The sequence below is a fragment of the Trachypithecus francoisi genome, unplaced genomic scaffold (assembly GCF_009764315.1).
Source record: "Trachypithecus francoisi isolate TF-2019V2 unplaced genomic scaffold, Tfra_2.0 Lachesis_group17, whole genome shotgun sequence".
NCBI lineage: Eukaryota > Metazoa > Chordata > Mammalia > Primates > Cercopithecidae > Trachypithecus > Trachypithecus francoisi.
The window spans coordinates 69,297,304-69,318,520 of NW_022681462.1; the positions used below are offsets into that span (position 1 = coordinate 69,297,304).

A 21,217-nucleotide genomic window follows, 5' to 3' on the forward strand; every position below is an offset into this window, starting at 1 on the left:
CAGACATACAAGAACCCTAGTTAAGAACATCTGGGTTAGAGATTCTGTGCGGTCTTTGAATCAGGGTGTAAGAAATGGACAGGACCTCAGAGTTCAATGAATATAATCCTCATCAAGTCAGATTTTACAGATTCAGTCAATCAGGCCCAGAGAATTTTCATGGCTGACTCATAGCACAGCTAGTGGATGGCAGAATGGAGACCTATGTCCTGGTTTTCTGAATCCCAGTTCTCACACAGTGTTGGGCTAATATACTGTGTTTAAGGTTGGGTATAGTGGCTCATGCCTGTAATCCCAGCACTTGGAGAGGCCAAGGTGGGTGGATCTCCTGAGGTTGGGAATTAGAGACCAGCCTGACCAACATGGAGAAACCCCGTCTCTACTTAAAATACAAAATTAGCCAGGCATGGTGGTGCATGCCTGTAATCCCACCTACTCGGGAGGCTGAGGCAGGAGAATCACTTGAACCTGGGAGGTGGAGGTTGTGGTGAGCCGAGATCACACCATTGCACTCCAGTCTGGGCGACAAGAGCAAAACTCTATCTAAAAAAAAAAAAAAAAAATTCTCACATATCATCCCACCTCAGCCTCCCAGCCTCCTGAGTAGCTAGGATCACAGGCACGTCCCACCATGCCCAGTTAAATTAAAGCAAAATAATAAATTATATATATATGTGTGTGTGTGTGTGTGTGTGTGTGTGTGTGTGTATACTGTGTTTAAAACAAATGTAAAGAAGAGAGGAGTGTGGAGAGACTGGCTGGGGGCAAAAAAGCAATAGTTAATTCCTAGGATGTATAGGTTGGCTATTACTCAGCTTCATTTTTGTCTTCAGTAGATTCGTTTTCTAGCTTCAACCCAAAAAGACCAAGCCTGAAGCTCCCTACTTTGAATCTGTGACTAAATCCTGATGGATTATCTGAGCAAGCTCTGTGGAGAAGCAAATAGCAGGGCCTGGGCACATCATGAATTCTAAATGGCTGATGTCATTACAAAAACCATAAGCAAGAAAGAATCTACGGTTTCCAGAAAGTGGGGGGAAAAGTTTCTAAGGAGAAAATATGAGTTGTGAAGAAGGAGGGTAGGGGTTATGTAGCAAAGAAGAGGTTACTGGGTGGTCCCTGTAGGCTGGGGGTGGGAGAGGGATGCACAGCAGGGTGGGGTGTGAGTGAGGCATGCTCAGAGATCATTTTTGTTTTTGTGTTTTGACCAGTGAAATGTTTGATTTTTTTTTTTAGTTCTAAAATTTTTAAATTTTTATTTTTTTCATCAGTGAAATGAGAGATGGTTTTGGGGAGGCCTGGGAACTGTCTAAGAGGTTTATTAACCTGGAGATTATCAAAGTAAGATTTGCCTTTTAGATAGATGCTTTTACACGGACGATAGAGCTTAAGATTTTTTTTTTTTCAGTTAGGTGTTAGAGTGCAGTTGTCCAGAATATGAATCATTCATTCATTGATCCCACTTTATGAAGCCGATAATATAAGGCAGGCACTCATCTAGACAAGAAAAGATAGTCAAAAGCAGCACAGTGACAATGGAGATGGAGTTATGTAACCCACGATACATACTGAGGAGACAGATTTGAGAAATACTTAGGAGTTAAAAATCAGTAGGACCTGATGACTAATGAAGGCAGTGGGGAGTGGAATGGAAAGAGTAAGGATATTGACAGATGCTTGAAACAAATATGTCCAATATTTTAGAATTATATAATAAATGTAAAGGAATTTTCTGTCAGGAGCTCCAGAAAGATTAAAACCCAAATGCTAATACATAAAGATCAAAACAGCCTTCGTTTGCAACATCTTTGAATGAGGAGACTACTTTGGACTTTGTTATTTCTCCAAGGCAGAAATAGAGACTTACCCCAGGGAGGTAATTATATCATCTACCGAATTGTAGGTTTAACCGAGAGAGGTTGAAATAAAATACAAAAGTCTTGCTGGGCCTCTCTCCATAGCCTCGTGGCAAGCGTTTCCTACCAGAATTCTAATTTTGTCAAAATGGGGTTGCTTTCATGTAATTTTAGAATAAGCTTTTAAAAACTGAGAGCATCAAGAGCAGCAAGTGAACACAGATGGGCTGGGGGGCAGAGTGAATTGGGCAAATTTTATAAGAATAAAAAAGAAGAGGGGATTTTACTAATGTTACCTTCAAAGGCAAAAGACCTAGTCAAAGCACTCATTTTTGCTTTCTTAATTCCTTATCTACTACTACAAAAAAAGAGCACCAAACTTATAAGGAAAAAAAAAAAAAGCTATGTGCTGTAAATGCCTTTTAACACATTTCCTTAGTAGTGCACTGTGTTGTATACATCATAATGTCTTGCTGGGCAGGCTGCCCAGCTCACCTCCTAATTCTACAGTTCTGTGAGGTGAAAGGTGAAATGTAATATTTACAATCCTGAGAATGAATTAATCCCTGGCAAAATAGAAGGATTTTATTTTCTCATCTGCTCACATCTAGCTGGCCTAATACTTAAGCAGTGTACCAGGGATCTGTTTCTACTTGTTGCCACAGGGCAGGGAACTAGAATCAGGTCCTGAAGCTAAATGTCTGACATATCTCAGACAAACAAAAACTGACAGAATTCATTACCACTAGACCAGTCTTACAAGAAATGCTCAAGGGAGTTCCACATCTGGAAGTGAAATGATAATTACTATCAAGAAAACACAAAAAGTATAAAACTCACTGGTAGAGCACATACACAAAGGAGAAAGAAAAGAATCAAACGTTACCACTATAGAAAACCACCAAATCACAAGGATGAACAATAAGAGGGGAAGAAAAGAACAAACATAAAAACAAACAAACAAACAAACAAAAATTAACAAAATGATAGAAGTCCTCACCTATCAATAATAAACTTGAATGTAAACTGATTAAATTTCCCCCCTTAAAATATATAGACTGGCTGAATGGATTAAAAAACATAGCCCAACTATGGTTGCCTGCAGGCCTCACTTCATCTGTAAAGACACACATAGACTGAAAGGGTGGAAAAAGATATTCCATGCAAACAGAAACCAAAAGCAAGCAGGGTAGCTGTACTTGCATCAGATGAAACATACTTCAAGTCAAAAACGATTAAAAAAAAGAAAAAGGGTATTATATAATGGTAAAGGGATCAATTCAGCAAGAGGACGTAACAATTCTAAATATATATGCACCAACACTGGAGCGCCCAGATATATAATATAAAGCAAATTATTATTAGATCTAAAGGGAGACATAGACACCAGTACAATAGCTGGGGAATTCAACACCCCATTCTCATCACCGAACGGATCATCTAGACAGAAAATCAACAACAAAACACTAGACTTAAACTGCACTTGAGGCTGGGCGCAGCGGTTCACATCTGTTATCCTAGTATGTTGGGAGGCTAAGGTGGGCGGATCACTTGAGGCCAGAAGTTTAAAACCAGCCTGGTCAACATGGTAAAACCCTGTGTCTACCAAAAATACAAAAATTAGCTGGGTGTGGTGGTGGGCACCTGTAATCCCAGCTACTTAGGAGGCTGAGGCATAAGAATTGCTTGAACCTGGGAGGTGGAGGTTGCAGTGAGTCAAGATCATGCTACTGGCCGGGCGTGGTGGCTCAAGCCTGTAATCCCAGCACTTTGGGAGGCCGAGACGGGCGGATCACGAGGTCAGGAGATCGAGACCATCCTGGCTAACACGGTGAAACCCCGTCTCTACTAAAAATACAAAAACTAGCCGGTGAGGTGGCGGGCGCCTGTAGTCCCAGCTACTCAGGAGGCTGAGGCAGGAGAATGGCATGAACCCGGGAGGCGGAGCTTGCAGTGAGCTGAGATCCGGCACTGCACTCCAGTCCGGGCGACAGAGCGAGACTCCGCCTCAAAAAAAAAAAAAAAAAAAAAAAAAAAAAAGATCATGCTACTGCACTCCCAGCCTGGGCAACAGAGTGAGACTCTCAAAAAAACAAAAACTCCCTGCATTTTAGACTAACAAAGAGACATTTACAGAGCATTTCATCCAACAGATTCAGAAAACACATTATTTCATCAGCACAAGAAACATTCTCCAGAACAGACCATATGTTTGGCCACAAAACAAGTCTCAACAAATTTAAAGTAACTGAAATTATATCAAGTATCTTTCCTGACCACAATGGAATAAAACCAGAACTCAACAATAAGGTGAAGTTTTGAAATGTACAAATACACGGAAATTAAACAATATGCTCCTGAATGATCAGTGAAGAAACTTTTAAATTTTCTTTTATTTTCTTTTTAGGTTTTTTTTTTTTTTTTTTTTTTTTTGAGACAGAGTCTCGTTCTGTCGCCCAGGCTAGAGTGCAGTGGCCGGATCTCAGCTCACTGCAAGCTCTGCCTCCCGGGTTTATGCCATTCTCCTGCCTCAGCCTCCCGAGTAGCTGGGACTACAGGCGCCCGCCACCTCGCCCGGCTAGTTTTTTGTATTTTTTAGTAGAGACGGGGTTTCACCGTGTTCGCCAGGATGGTCTCGATCTCCTGACCTCGTGATCCACCCGTCTCGGCCTCCCAAAGTGCTGGGGTTACAGGCTTGAGCCACCGTGCCCGGCTTCTTTTCTTTTTAAAGACAGTTCTTGCTATGTTGCCCAGGCTGGTCTTGAACTCCTGACCTCAAGTGATCCACCCACCTCAGCCTCCCAAAGTGCTGGGATTACAGGCGTGAGCCACTGTGCACAGCCTAAAGGTTGCTTAATGGATACAAAAGTACAGCTAGATAGGGGGAATAAGTTCTAGTGCTCTAAAGCACTATAGGGTGACTATAATTAACAATTTATTGTATATTTTCAAATAGCTAGAACAGCAGATTTTGAATGTTCCAACACAAAAAAATGATAAATGTTTGAGGTGATGGATATGCTAATTACCCTGATTTGATCCTTACACATTGTAAACATGTATCAAAATATCACAATATAGCCTGTAAATATGTATTAGGTATCAATTAAATATGTATTAGGTATCAAGTATTAAGTATCAATTAAATATAATAACAGCTGGGGCCAGGTACGGTGGCTTATGCCTGTAATCCCAGCCCTTTGAGAGGCTGAGGTGGGCGGATCACCTAAAGTTAGGAGTTCAAAACCAGCCTGGCCAACATGGTGAAACCCCGCCTCTACTAAAAATACAAAAATTAGCTGGGCATGGTGGCGGGTGTCTGTAATCCCAGCTACTCGGGAGGCTGAGGCAAGAGAATTGCTTGAACCCAGGAGACGGAGGTTGCAGTGAGCCGAGGTTGTGCCACTGGACTCCAGCCTAGGCAACACGAGCAAAACTCTATCTCAAAATAATAATAATAATAATAATAACAGCTGGACACAGTGGCTCATGCCTGTAATCCCAGCACTTTAGGAGGCTGAGGTAGGAGGATCACTTGAGCTCAGAAGATCAAGACCAGCCTGGGCAACACAGTGAGACCCCATCTCAAAAACAAACAAACAAAATAGTAAATAAACAAATGTCTGACAAAGCAGCACACGGATCTGGCACTGGAGTGTTCTCTGTCTCTGGACATCCATTATCTATACCCCTGTCCTTTCTGGGAAACAGCTTCGGGGAGTTCTACTTCTGGGAAACTACAGGGACAGCCCTGACAACAATAAACAGAAAACCATGCCAGAGGGCCTCAAATGCCCAACAATAAAGTGTGCTCCCATACTCTGCTCCTGGTCCATGGGTAAAAGGAGCTCTCAGCCTTGCAGGAGCCTTCTGTTGGTGCCGCCTGCCATGGGACAGGAAAGAAGCACCTGTGAGTAAGGGTCATGCACTCAATACACTGCTGCTGACTGCTAAGTGCCGGAATTTCATCTAGAGAAGCAGCTTTAGAAGTTAGGTGATGAATTCTACTCATTTTTAAATATATATACGTGTATATATAATCCCAGCATTTTGAAAGGCTGTGAAAGGCTGAGGTGGGCAGATCACTTGAGGTCAGGAGTTTGAGACCAGCCTGGGCAACATGGCGAAACCCCATCCCTACTAAAAATACAAAAATTAGCTGGCTGTGGTGGTGCGCACCTGTAGTCCCAGCTACTCAGGAGGCTGAGGCAAGAGGATCACTTGAACCCAGGAGGCGGAGGCTGCAGTGAGCTGATATTGTACCACTGCACTCCAGCCTGGTGACGGAGTGAGACTCCGTCTAAAAAACCACCAAAACTCAAAATTGCCAACAGGAAGAAGGCAGGAGCAAAACAGGTGCTCACAGCTGCCAGAGATTTATGGGCCCTGCCTGGGGTAGAGGTCTAAATGCTGGCTCTGCATTGAAAACATAAGGGAATTTCTTTGTCTTGCTCTTGCTCCGGCTCCCTGTTACTGCATACCATGGTATCTCTTTTCTTTCTAGGTGATAATGCCCTATCCATAAGCAGGTTACTAACAAAATGGAGGACAGGACTTCACTCCTCCCCAAATACCTACAAGGGGAAGTTCCCCTTTTACTGAGCACCGTGGCCACAATTTTAACAGTTACTACAAAATAAAAGTTGCTACATTCTCATGATGATGGGTTTTCCCATCACCTGAAAAATTATTTACCGAGTGTCTGTAGCCAGCGTGAAAAACACCCCTAAAGTTTAGATATGCATCAGTATTTCCTTCAAGAATAGCACACGTTAAAAGCTTTCATAAAGAGAAAACAAAAATAAGGAGTTGAAAAACATAAAAGTATAAATTAATAGCCACAAAAGGGAGAAGTTAAAGAGAGACTATGAAAACATATTTGTCTTGCAGAAAGATACCATCTGAGAAGCAACCCTGCAGGACTTGGCTGAAAGTCAACAGGTGGCTGATCAAATGAAGCGGTAGAAGCCGTGTAATTTGTCACATCAAGCATCTGCGACAAACCCACGCACAATCCGAGGAATGTAGGTGGTCTGACAAAAGGCCTCATGTTTAAAATTCTCCCTAAGCTTCCCCAAATCCATCACAAATTTCCCTGCGTGAGCTACTTTTTCAGACACAGTTTAGCTATCTGTTCCTGTGACACTAGGTGCATTTAAAGAGTTCTTGGGGGCCGGGTGCAGTGCCTCATGCCCATAATCCCAGCACTTTGGGAGGCCACGGCGGGTGGATCACCTGAGGTCAGGAATTGGAGACCATCCTGGTCAATGTGGTGAAACCCCCTCTCTACTGAAAATACAAAAATTAGCTGGGCGTGGTGGCATGTGCCTGTAATTCTAGTTACTCGGGAGGCTGAGGTGGGAGGATTGCTTGAACCTCGGAGGCAGAGGTTGCAGTGATCTGAGATCGTGCTACTGCACTCCAGCCTGGTTGACGGAGCAAGACTTTGTCTCAAAAAAAAAAAGAGTTCTTGGGGGTGGGTGTGGTGGTTCACACCTGTAATCCTAGCACTTTGGGAGGCTAAAGTGGAAGGATGGCTTGAGGCAGGGATTTTGAGACTAGTCTGGCAACATAGTGAGACATCATCTCTGCCAAAAAAGAAAAAAAAAATTCATGTTGAGACACATTTGTGTAAAAAGAGAAAAAATTACCTAGGCGTGGTGGTGTGCACCTGTAATCCTAGGTATTTGGAAGGCTGAGCCAGGAAGATTGCTTGAGCCCAGAAGTTTAATGCTACAGTGAGCTATGATTGTGCCGCTGTGTTCCAGCCTGGGCAATAGAATGAGACCCTGTCTCAAAAACAACTACAACAAAAAACTGGACACAGTGGCTCGCACCTGTGATCCCAGCACTCTGGGAGGCCAAGGCAGGTAGATCACCTGAGGTCAGGAGTTCGAGACCAGCCTGACCAACATGATGAAACCCTGACTCTACTAAAAATACAAAATTAGCCAGGTGTGGTGGCACATGCCTGTAATTCCAGCTACTTGGGAGGCCGAGGCAGGAGAATCGCTTGAATCCAGGAGGTGGAGGTTGCAGTGAGCTAAGATCGCACCACTCCACTCTAGCCGGGGCAACAAGAGCGAAACACTGTCTCAAAAGAAAAAAAACCTCTATACTTTTTTTATTGTTACAATGACAAAAATAGAGGCTTTTCTCTCCAGGAGCTCTAAGTGAAATTAATGAGAATTCTCATGACCCTAGGAAGAGAAATTTTAAAAACAAACATATAGGCCGGGTGTGGTGGCTCACGCCTGTAATCCCAGCACTTCGGGAGGCTAAGGCAGGTGGATCGCTTGAGGTCAGGAGTTCAAGATCAGCCTGGCCAACATGGTGAAACCCCATTTCTACTAAAAATACAAAAATTGGCCAGGCGTGGTGGCATGCACGCCTGTATCCCAGCTACTCAGGAGGCAGAGGCAGGAGAATCACTTGAACCCAGGAAGTGGAGGTTGCTGCAGAAAGCTGAGATCAAGCCACTGTACTCCAGCTTGGGCAACAGAGTGAGACTCCATCTCAAAAAACAAACAAACAAGGAAACAAACAAACAAAGAAAACCACAAACATATAAACCAGGATTTAGGGTGGAAAGCAGAGGACTAGGATGGTAAGCAAAAGAATTGATTTACAGAGTAAAAGTCATTCATATGCAAAAAAGGGCCAAAGCTGTTTTAGAGAAGTTTTCTACTGTTGATTTCCGAGGGTTTCAACACAACCAAGCAGCCTTCCCAGGGAAAGCCAGGTAGAGCAAAGGGTCTAAAATGAGCTCATTATCCGGCATCTCCCCTGGATAAATGAAGCACCCACCACACGAGGCTGCTCCAGATAGCTGAACGCCACCCTGTGAGTGGTACAGCTTTTCTTTGACTATGTCTGCAAATTTTCTTTCATTTTTTGAAATGTTAATATATTTATTTATTTATTTTATTTCGAGACCAGGCTGTGAGATTGGCTAATTTTTGTATTTTTGGTAGAGACGGGGTTTCACCGTGTTGCCAAGGCTGGTCTCGAACTCTTGGGCTCAAAAATCCAAACGCCTCTGCCTCCTGAAGTGCTGGGATTACAAGCATGAGCCACCGTGCCTGACCTGTTTGTAAATTTTCTACTGACGGTGATTTTTCTATCATCTTCAACAGAGATGACCAATATACATACTTAAAGAAAGTGAACTTGCAACACAACTTGGTCGTAACAAGATTCTGCATATGAGAAAACCAAGAACCGGAAAGACAAGGGATCCATCAGGAACACCACATGTTGCAACAGAACAATGACACCTGAGGTGACTTTCCCTGGACTTTCCCTTTCTTGTCAGACTAACAAGGACAGACACTTAAATTCATGCTCTTTAATTTCAAGGAAACCTCTCCCTCCTTCCCTTTTTCCTTTCCTTCCTTCCTCTTTCTCTCTCCCTCTCCCTTTCTTATATTTAATTTAAACAAACTTGGTTTCCTGTTTTCTCTGCAGAAAAGTAGAAATAAATTGAAGGGAGGAAGGAACAAGGAGGAGACAGTGAGAGGACTGGGGAGGCTCCCCGTACAAAAGGTGACAAGAACTGAGGACTGACAACTGGCAAAAGGCTGGCAAAAGTATGTTCTTTGTTTTGGCTTACTTCCCATTTCTTTACTATTTGTTGCACTTGGGTATTTACATAGTTAAGAAATTAATTTTTTTGTTTGTTTGTTTGTTTGTTTTTGAGACGGCATCTCACTCTGTCCCCCAGGCTGGAGTGCAGTGGTGCGATCTCGGCTCACTGCAAGCTCCGCCTCCCGGGTTCACGCCATTCTCAAAAAAAAAAAAGAAAGAAATTAATTTACTTTTCTTTCTATTCTCACTCCTTTCTGCCTCTCCTCTACCTCCCAAATCTTCTTCTTCTTTTTTTTTTTTGAGACAGGGTCTTGCTCTTCACCCACATTGAAGTGCAGTGTCACAATCACAACTCACTTCAGCCTTGACCTCCTGGGCTCAAGCAATCGTCTTACCTCAGCCTCCCAAACAGCTGGGACCACAGGAATGCACTGACACTCTTGGCTAATTAAAAAAATTTTTTTTGTATTAATGGGGTCTCCCTATGTTGCCCAGGCTGCTCTTGAACTCCTGGGCTCAACCAATCTTTGGTCTCTCAAAGTGCTGGGATTAAAGGTGTGAGCCACTCTGTCTGGCACCAAACCTTCTTGACATCTAACCATATTGTAAGATCTGCAGAGTGCAGATCTATTAAGAGCCTGAGTTCTAATACCAGAATACCTTGGTGTGAATCCCAGCTTTCCCCCGCTTGCTAACTGGGTCATCCTCTGTAAGGTACTTTAACACCTTGTTCTATAGTTTTCACATCTGTTAAATAAGAAAAATGAACAGAACCTACCTTACAGGCTTGTGTTATGAATTATTTATAAAGTCCTCCCTGAAATACTAGCTATTATTATCATAAATCTTTACCTTATCTCACAGATAATCAGTATCTTCTTTTTCTCAATTCAACAAAACCACAGTTGGTAGATAGTGCATATTTATTTTGAGAAGTCTTAATGAAGTACGGCTGGTCTAACAGGTTCTTTTCTTTCTTTCTTTCTTTCTTTTTTTTTTTTGGAAACGGAGTCTCGCTGTTTCCCAGGCTGGAGTAAAGTGGCGTGATCTTGGCTCACTGCAACCTCTGCCTCCCAGGTTCAAGCAATTCTCCTGCCTCAGTCTCCCAAGTAACTGGGATTACAGGCACCCACTACCACACCCAGCAAAGTTTTGAATTTTTAGTAGAGGTGGGGTTTCGCCATGTTGGTCAGGCTGGTCTTGAAGTCCTGACCTCAAGTAATTTGCCCACCTCAGCCTCCCAAATTGCTGGGATTACAGACGTTAGCCACTGTGCCCGGCCTGGTCTAATAGGTTCTTGTAGCACATCTCAGGAAAGTGGCCTTGTGGTTCAGTCCAGCACTGGCAGAACACGCTGAAGTTTGAGACTGGACTCAAGTACACCTGTGAGTCAGCTATGTGGATCAGCCTTGAGCTCCAGGCCAGCCTGGGGCCACCCAGGGCCACCCTGGTACAGATCTGACATGGCCCCAATCAACCTCTCTAGGCCCATCTATTCTCTGCCACTAAAATTGTGCCCCAAATGCTTTGCTTCAAAAGCACAGCACTTCCCTGGGCTAGTCCTGCTGTTTCTTGCACTGCCCACGCTTGTTCATCTTTATCTGGAACACCTTTCTCCTCCTCACTCCCTGGCAAACTTCCACTTTCCCTTCCAGGTTTTATTTAACTCTCATTTCCTCTATCTGGAAGCCCCCTCAGCAGTGCCTGCCCTCTGTGCCAAATCTCCTAGTTATGTCTATCCTGATATTTTCCAGAGTAATGGACACAATTCTGGCTGACCCTTCCCATAGACTGCCGGCTCCTGGAGAGCCCAGCAGCACTTCTGAATGATCAAATGATGGGCAAGCCTTTTGGACTTCTTTCAAAATTAAGCTCATGGGCTTTTGATCAGTGTTAAGAGTCAGATGAGGACCAGCGTGGTGGCTCACACCTGTAATCCCAGCACTTTGGGAGGCCCAGGTGGGAGGATTGCTTGAGCCTAGGGATTCAAGACCAGCCTGGGCAACATAGGGAGACCCTGTCTCTACAAAAAAGAAAAAAAAAAAAAAGAGAAAATCTGGGCTCCTGGAGATTTGTTCTCAGTTGAAAGGGGGCCAGACATGTGAATTCTTACATTCCTAAAGTGCAGGGTAGCAGTTACCACCCATTTTTGGAGGAAGTTTCAAAGGAATCAGACAATAAACTTGTTTCTTAAGGACTTCTGAGAAAAGAGAAAACAATACTATAATTTCTGTTTAAGTGTCACTGGGCAAACAGGTATAATATGTAGGTCTGGCTCAAGTATGGATAGGTAGGAGAGAATTACAAATTTTTCATGAGCTCTGAAGTTGCAGCAACTTATTTACTTCAATGATAGAGTTCTAAAGGATTTGAAGAGTTGTGGAAATAGTAAAATGTTGTGCTAGGAGCCTCGTAGAATTAAAGAATGCAAGAGATAGAAGTGGCCTTACAGATCAATTACTAGTTCTCAATTATGAGTTAGTGATAACATTTTCACTGGTCCACAGAAAACAGATACATTTGGATAATCTGCTATTTATTTTTTTTTACAGTATTGGCTCCAAGTGATACCATATATTTTTTAAAAAGCTACATAAATTCAATATAAATAGTTGTTATTCTGAGATTAAATATGTTTACACTTTTGTGGTACTAAAATATTCTTTCATGAAAAGATGATGATTATAAATGATAGTTTGGTCTTTTTTTTTTTTTTTTTTGAGACGGAGTCTCGCTTTGTCGCCCAGGCTGGAGTGCAGTGGCCGGATCTCAGCTCACTGCAAGCTCCGCCTCCCGGGTTCACGCCATTCTCCTGCCTCAGCCTCCCGAGTAGCTGGGACTACAGGCGCCTGCCACCTCGCCCGGCTAGTTTTTTGTATTTTTTAGTAGAGACGGGGTTTCACCGTGTTAGCCAGGATGGTCTCGATCTCCTGACCTCGTGATCCGCCCGTCTCTGCCTCCCAAAGTGCTGGGATTACAGGCTTGAGCCACCGCGCCCGGCCTGGTCTTTTTTTTAAAAAAAGAAAAAGCTGAAATATAACATATATATTCCCAGTTAGGCTTTTTTTTGAGATGGGGTCTTGCTCTGTTGCCGAGGATGGAGTGTAGCAGAGATCACGGCTCACTGTAGCCTCCAACTCCTGGGCTTGAGAGATCCTCCTGCTTTAGCCTCTTGAGTAGCTGGGACCCCAGGTGCATGTTACCACACCTGGCTATTTTTTTTCAATTTTTTGTTGAGATGGGATCTCACTGTGTTGCACAGTCTGGTCTCGAACTCCTGTGCTCAAGTGATCCTCCCCTGCCTCAGCCTCCCAAAGTGCTGGGATTACAGGTGTGAGCCACCACACCCAGTGACACAAGTTTTATACAGTCCATTAGAGTGCATATTAAGCCCCACTGTGCTTTGCCACAATGACTTTTTACAATCAAGTAAAATAACTTGGCCTTTACAGGGCCTTTAAATGCACAAATTATGCCCTGTTGTGATTTTCATCCGATCAACTCAACCAGATAGCATGAGAAGATTTTATAAATATACACAAATAAATATGCACTTATTTCATAACCTCCACTTATAAGCTAATTGGTTCACTTTCTTCCTTATCAGTCATAAAACAGCAGCCACCACTATTTTTTCCTTGCAGTTCACAACATATAGTTCTACTGCAATAATTCTGACTCTAGGACCAGATGGGCCAGCTTACTCATGCCCTTCTACTGAGTCATGTAAATATCACAAGATGACACGTGCTACCAAGACAAACAGAAAAGCCTTTAAACTCAGCCCTGGAGCCAGGAAAATATCCAAAAACTGTGATGCCAAAAATTTGACCCCATTGATCTCAATTTTTCCTTATTATTCCAATTAGTTTTGTAGTCACTCTATTTATGGGAGTTCCTAATGCCTGCTGTTAACTGAAGTTGCTGTTTGGTATGCAGGCTCACATGCTTACGTTTCTTCCTTGCAAAAAGTTTGAACTAGCAGCCATAAACTCAACCCATTAAAGAGGCCAAAGTGGCTGGGCGCAGTGGCTCACACCTGTAATCGGGCCCTCTGAGAGGCGGAGGCGGGCAGATTGCTTGAGTCCAGGAGTTTGAGACCAGCCTGGGCAACACGGTAAAACCCTGTCTGTACTAAAAAATACAACGGGCATGGTGGTGTGTGCTTGTGGTCCCAGCTACTCAGGAGGTGAAGATGGGAGAATCACCCGAGCCTGCGGAGGTCGAGGCAGCAGTGAGCTGAGATCACGCCACTGTACTCCGGCCTGGGCAACAGAGTGAGACCCTGTCCCCTCCCCCGAACTCCCAAAAAGGCCAACTAAAACAAAAGCTGTTACCTAATGTAAGATGAGTATCCAGTAAACTTATTTAAAACTTTTTTTAACTTTAATTTCTTTTGCATTAAAAAAAATTTTTTTTTTTTTTTTGAGACGGAGTCTCTATCTGTCACCCAGGCTGGAGTGCAGTGGTGCGATCTCAGCTCACTACAACCTCCACCTGCTGGGTTCACTCCATTCGCCTGCCGAGTAGCTAGGACTACAGGTGCCTGCCACAACGCCCGGCTAATTTTTTGTGTTTTTGGTAGAGACGGGGTTTCACCATGTTAGCCAGGATGGTCTCGATCTCCTGACCTCGTGATCCAGCCGCCTCGGCCTCCCAAAGTGCTGGGATTACAGGCGTGAGCCACTGCACCCAGCCAAAAAAACATTTTTTTAATCTTAAAAAAAAATAAGACAGGGTCTCACCATGTTGCTCAGGCTGGTCTCAAACTCCCGGCCTCAAGTTATCCAACCGCCTTGGCCTCCCAAAGTGCTGGGATTACAGGTGTGAGCCACCATGCCCAGCCCCAGTAAAGTATTATCTTACCATTTTAAAAATTTTTTAATTTTGAAATAATTTTAGACTTACAGAAAAGTGGTAAAAATACTACATCTCTGTCCCAGCTTTCCCTCATGCTAAGACTACATAAACACAGTACACATATCAAAACTAAGAAATTACCACTGGAATAATTCTATTAACTAAACTACAGAATTTATAAAGATTTCACCACTTTCTCCACTAATGTCCTTTCTTGGCCTCGAGAGCCAATCCATGATCCCACATAACACAAAAAGGTTAAATTCACCAACCTATAGGAATCAGGGTTTCATCCACAGGCAAGTAAGTATCCGCTTCTATGGTGACTTCATGGTCATATATATTTGGGGAACCCTGGGAGGAAAAGATAGGGGAAAGGTTTTCTGCTTAGTCTTATTTCATATACTCACTTTTTAACTTATCTTGCAAAAATGTTTTCAGGCATTGACAAAAACTTTTAAAATCTTGTTTGGCTGATGGTAATGATTGAATATAATCATTTAAGTGTAGGTAGATAAAGCCTCAAAATAGCAACAGATAAATTCGGAAGAAACTTTCAAGTGTGCACTCATTTTCTTTTCTAAATAGAATATGAAGGTGAAAAATCAGAGACCACAGTGGTTTGAAAGCCTTTTGGACTTTGGCTTATTAGTGTAGGTGTTTCTTCTACTCTTCTCACATGCCAGGCAACCAGAAGAGCAAGGGCTGGTAACCAGAAACACACACATCCTGAGAGGTCAGGGGACTGCTCCAGGCTCACTCGTGGGGGTGCACCCGGCACTCCCCTCTAGCCCAGTTTCCACACAGAGGCCCCACTCTCTGCTCCATGACAGAAGCCCAGGTGTCAGAACTGCAGTCCCTGCTTTTGAGAATTTGCCCACCTCCTCCATGAAGATGCAGTCTGCCCTTTTCGGGGGAGTCAAAGGCTGGTGCAAGAAGTACTGGTCAGTGTCAGAAGGCCTGGGGTCTAGTTCCAACTCTTCCTGAGCGGTCCCAGGGAATTTATTTAACCGAATAGACTCTCATTTCCTTTGGTTTAAAACTGGGCTAATGGGGCTGGGCGCGGTGGCTCATGCCTGTAATCCCAGCACTTTGGGAGGCCAAGGTGGGCGGATCACCTGAGGTCAGGAGATGGAGACCAGCCTGACCAAAAAGAAGAAACCCCGTCTCTACTAAAAATACAAAGTTAGCCGGGCGTGGTGGCGCATGCCTGTAATCTCAGCTATGCCGGAGGCTGAGGCAGGAGAATTGCTTGAACCCAGGAGGTGGAGGTTGCGGTGAGCCAAGATCACATCATTGCACCCCAGCCTGGGCAACAAGAGCAAAACTCCATCTCAAAAAATAAATAAACAAACAAACAAAGAAATAAATAAATAAACAAACAAAATAAAATAAATTTGGGCTACTGATGCCTCTACCTTTTCCAGGGTCCTTGTGAACAACAGTTTAGAAAAGGTGCATTGTGCTGTTTGTAAATCAGCAAGTAGCTTTATACATGCATGTTTCTAATACAAATGCTTATTTTATATTATTATTTATTTATTATATAAAATAATTATTTTATATTATTATTTATTTATTATATAAAATAATTATTTTATATTATATTGCTATTATTCAATAGCAACATATTTTAAAGGTTCACACCAGAAGATGTGGAAGGGAAACCAAGTGAGGGCTTTTGCTTAGTGAATGCTCAAAGATACGCTAAACTAGTGGTTCTCAGTTGGGGATAATTTTGCCCCTCAGGGGAAAATTGACATTTGACTTTTTTTTTTTTTGAGACTGAATTTTGTTCTTGTTGCCAAGGCTGGAATGCAATGGCGCAATCTTGGCTCACTGCAACCTCCACCTCTCGGATTCAAGTGATTCTCCTGCCTCAGCCTCTCTAGTAGCTGGGATTACAGGCATGCACCACCACGCCCAGCTAATTTTGTATTTTTAGTAGAGACGGGGTTTCTCCATGTTGGTCAGGCTGGTCTCAAACTCCCGACCTCAGGTGATCTGCTCACCTCGGCCTCCCAAAGTGCTGGGATTATAGGTGTGAGCCACTGCGCCCAGTAAACTTTTTTTTTTTTTTTTTGAGACAGAGTCTCGCTCTGTCACCCAGGCCTGAGTGCAGTAGTGCTACCTCAGCTCACTGCAGTCTCTGCCTCCCAGGTTCAAGCGATTCTCCTGCCTCAGCCTCCCGAGCAGCTGGGATTACAAGCGTGCACCACCACACTCGGCTAATTTTTGTATTTTTAGTAGAGATGGGGTTTCACCATATTGGCCAGGCTGGTCTTGAAATCCTGACCTCAGGTGATCCACCCACCTCAGCCTCCCAAAGTGCTGGGATTACAGGTGTGAGGCACTGTGCCTGGCCAACTCGTTTTTTTGAGACAGGGTTAGGACAGGTTAGCTGGAAACAGATTCTATGGTCTGAAAGACTGGCCCACACAATCAACCGGAGTCATTCTGAGAAGAAAGGTCAAGATTTGAGAGACCATGAGAATGCATGTCTAAACATGACAGAAACTGGTTTAATTACACTACTAGTAGGCTCTTTTTCTGAAAAACTACGATTCTCTTTTTTTTTTCTGAGGCAGAGTGTTACAGTCACCCAGGCTGGAGTGCAGTGGTGCAATCTTGGGTCACTGCAACCACCACCTCCAGGGTTCAAGCAATTCTCCTGCCTTAGCCTCCTAAGTAGCCGGGATTACAGGCGCCCACCTCCATGCCAGGCTAAGTTTTGTATTTTTAGGAGAGATGGGGTTTCACCATGTTAGCCAGGCTGGTCTCAAACTCCTGACCTCAAGTAATCTGCCTGCCGTGGCTTCCCAAAGTGCTGGAATTACAGACTTGAGCCACCGCGCCTGGCCAGAAGAACCATGATGCTCTTGTATTCTCCCAGTGGGTGCATGCTGGGCAGGGGTATGAGTGGGTAGGGGGCAAGGCCAGGGCAGAGGCCTCTCCTCTGCACTTCCTACAGCTTGTTTGGTCCCTGCTCTGAGTTGCGGCGGCAGGTCCAAGATGGGAGAGGGTCTGCACCCCTGCCTAGAGCAGGTCTAGACTAGAGGGGATGTCTCTTCTGTGCGGCTCTCTCTCCTGCCATCCTCTCATGCCTCAGGTGGTGCCAGCACCTGAAGATGCCCCTGGGACTGTTGGAGAGGAGCTGAGGGAAGAGAATTTGAGACTACTGTACTTCCCTGGCCCTATTTGTTCACTACTCAGCTCAACACGGAGGGCTTTGGGTCAGCCGAGACAAGGAGTGCGAAGGTTGGGTTCAAGGCCTTGGTGGCACTAAACTGGGAGCTTCAGCCCACGTACAGAACTGAAGCGTGTTAGAAAAGGAGAACCCAGATGGACCGAAGCGTCTCCATACTTCCTGTGCACAAACAAGCCTAGAGGAACACAATCTATCTAATATCATCCAATGAGGACGCCTGCAGGAGGCAAAGCCATTCTCCAGACTCCTGGCCTAGCATTAATTCAGGTCTTCCCTCTGTTTCCTAGGTGCCTGCCTCTTTAGAAACAGATCCATGCAGTATATATTCTTTCGTGCCTTGTTACTTCCACACAACATAACGCTCCTGGGATCATCCATGTTATATTCCTTTGTACTATTGAGTAGTATTCCATTGTATGAATGTATCACAGTTTGTTTATCCATTCTCCTGTTGATAGACTTTTGGGTTGTTTCCAGTGTTTTACTATTATAAATAAAGCTGCTTAGAAATTTCCATTTTCTGGTTTTTTTGTTTTTTTTTTTTTAGCACTAGAGAAATGAATCAACATGAAAATCACACACCAAATAAACTGATAAATCTAAGATTTAGGAAGAAGCCTAGGAGGAGAAGGAAAAGAACATTCATCAGGCACCCTCCTTCTTAAGAGTCACCAAGCGGTAGCAACATTCCTTCATTAAAGAGATGCATGCTTCATGGCTGGGCACGGTGGCTCACGCCTGTAATCCCAGAACTTTGGGAGGCCGAGATGCGCGGATCACTTCAGGTCAGGAGTTCAAGACCAGCCTGACCAACATGGTGAAACCTCATCTCTACTAAAAATACAAAAAATTGGCCGGGCGCGGTGGCTCAAGCCTGTAATCCCAGCACTTTGGGAGGCCGAGACGGGCGGATCACGAGGTCAGGAGATCGAGACCATCCTGGCTAACACGGTGAAACCCCGTCTCTACTAAAAATACAAAAACTAGCCGGGCGAGGTGGCGGGCGCCTGTAGTCCCAGCTACTTGGGAGGCTGAGGCAGGAGAATGGCGTAAACCCGGGAGGCGGAGCTTGCAGTGAGCTGAGATCCGGCCACTGCACTCCAGTCCGGCGACAGAGCGAGACTCTGCCTCAAAAAAAAAAAAAAAAAAAAAAAAAAAAATTAGCCAGGCATGGGGCACATGCCTGTAATCCCAGCTACTCCAGAGGCTGAGACGGGAGAATCGCTGGAACCTGGGAGGTGGAGGTGGCAGTGAGCCAAGATTGCACCACTGCACTCTAGCCTGGGAGACAGTGAGACTCCGTCTCAAAAAAAAAGAAAAAAAAAAAGATGCATGCTTCTTTTTATGACTCTTCTAGGCTGGAAAAATGCAATGATCTACTCTGGTGGAATATTACTGTTGGAATCATTTCCTTTCAACACTGATGAAAACTTGGCAAGAAATGCTGATTCACAAACAGACCTTGAGGCCCATCTCTGGGTTCGGTATTTGTTTTGGTTAACTTTGCTTGGCTGCTACCCATTTGTAACATTAACCATTTATAGAGCCCATTATGATTTGCAGGGGACTTTAAAGACATTGCGCAATGTCTCTACCACAGCCTTAACTCAGCTCTCATCAATTCTAGCAGGAGGGTACAGACACTGCGGGTTACTACCTACAAGCCATGGCAACTCTTTTACTAGCAACTCTGTGCCCCTAGGCAGAAACCAGGCTTGTTGATTTATCCTATGCTAGACCAGATATTCAGATATTCAGGGAAGGGGACTCCCCTCTCCATTCCCAGAGGGCGAATTTTGACTGATCTAAGCCAATCATCGTGGCCTAATTCCCTTGCTGGCGATTGGGTTAGGTAGAGCATAGGCCACACTTCTGGCCAATGAGAAGTCAGAGAAAGTTGGCTGGAGGGCTTCTAAGAAAGGTATTGCTTTTTCTTAAAAAGAGGACATTAGAGATATGAAAAAAGGAATAAGTCTTTTTGTCTCTGGATGTGACTATATGAGGAGGTGATTCCTGGAGCTGTGGCCATGAGGGGACAAGGCTGAAGACAAAAGCCAAAATACTGAGGAAGCAGACGGAAACAAAAATACCACTTATTAAATTTAAATAACACACAAAAATATATAAGATGAGCTGACTAATTTAAATATCAGGTTTTGAGCTATGTCCCTGGGGAGGGTTTGAGATATATGATAATGCTTCTCAAGGTATGGCAAGAGATATTCCGAAGATGCAGAAGCACTTGATTCCAGGTCCGGCTTGGTGATCATCCACTCCTACTGGAGTGCCTCAGAAGGCTGGTGCCCCCATCCACCTTCAAACCTGAAGCTGGTGGCTGTGGATTCAAGCTACGCTTACTAAGATACACATTGAACATCCCTAATCTGAAAATCTAAAATCTGGGGCCGGGCACGGTGGCTCACGCCTGTAATCCCAGCGCTTTGGGAGGCCGAGGCAGGCAGATCACCTGAGGTCAGGAGTTCGAGACCAGCCTGGCCAACATGGTGAAACCCCCATCTCAACCAAAAATACAAAAATTAGCTGGGTGTGGTGGTGGATGCCTGTAATCCCAGCTACTAAGGAAGCTGAGGCAGGAGAATTGCTTGAACCCGGAAGGTGGAGGTTGCAGTGAGCCGAGATTGTGCCACTGCACTCTAGCCTGGGCAACAAGAGCGAAACTCCGTCTGAAAAAAAAAAAGACAATCTAAAATCTGAAATGCTCCAAAATCTGAGCTTTTTGAGTGCCAACATGATGCTCAGAAAAGTAGTCACTGACTGGAACATTCCAGATTTCGAGTTTTCAGATTACGAATGCTGAACGAATAAGTATACATAATGCAAATATTCCAAAATCTGGAAATCTCCAAAATCCAAAACATTTCTGGCCCCAAGTATTTTGGATAAGGGATATTCAGTCTGTGGTATATGGAAGGAAGTTTATACTGACCGCCCTTTTGGGTGGCGTCTAAGATCTAGGAAACTATTCAGCCTCTAAAAAGAGATTCAGAAATACCCGTCACTCCTAGTCCCTGCAGGACTGGAAGGGTGGTAAAAAGCCTTAGTAAACCTAACATTCCCATATTGTCTCCTTCATTGGAACACATTGGCAGATGGAATACTGCATGCATAATTTCTCTTTCTATTTCTGAATCTATTCCTTTAGATCTCCCCTCCCCATTATTAAATAGGATGTCCTAAGTATGCAGAAATGTAAAGAACAGAATTATCACCATAGTTTATTACCTACATAAAACAATACTTTGTTCTATTTCTGTCGTTTCTTTCTGAACTTATTTTAAGAAGTAGAGCCTCTTAGGTCTGAGTATTTTTGTTTTATTTTTGTCTTTTGTTTTGGTTTTAATATTATTTATTTTAAAGATGGAGTTTCGCTCTTGTTGCCCAGGCTGGAGTGCAATGGCACGATCTCAGCTCACTGCAACCTCAGTCTCCCAGGTTCAAGTGATTCTCCTGTCTCAGCCTCCCAAATAGCTGGGATTACAGGCCCATGCTACCACGCCCAGCTAATTTTGTATTTTTAGTAGAGACAGGTTTCACCATGTTGGTCAAGCTGGTCTCAAACTCCTAACCTCAGGTGATTCACTCATCTCGGCCTCCCAAAGTGCCAGGATTACAGGCATGAGCCACAGCACCCAGCCTTGTTTTTAAGATTTCAAGAAGGATGGTGAAAGTTCCTGAAGATAAGGAA

General features: G+C 44.0%; 1 protein-coding gene across 2 annotated transcripts in view; it reads right to left on the minus strand.

Moving 5' to 3' along the window:
* GALM (galactose mutarotase) overlaps nt 1–21,217 on the minus strand; it is an 88,775-nt gene that overhangs the window by 42,363 nt on the left and 25,195 nt on the right. For both annotated transcript variants that reach the window (XM_033175966.1, XM_033175965.1), the window contains exon 4: nt 14,576–14,657. In XM_033175966.1, coding sequence (XP_033031857.1) covers nt 14,576–14,657 — 82 coding nt within the window. The remainder of the gene's footprint in view (nt 1–14,575; nt 14,658–21,217) is intronic.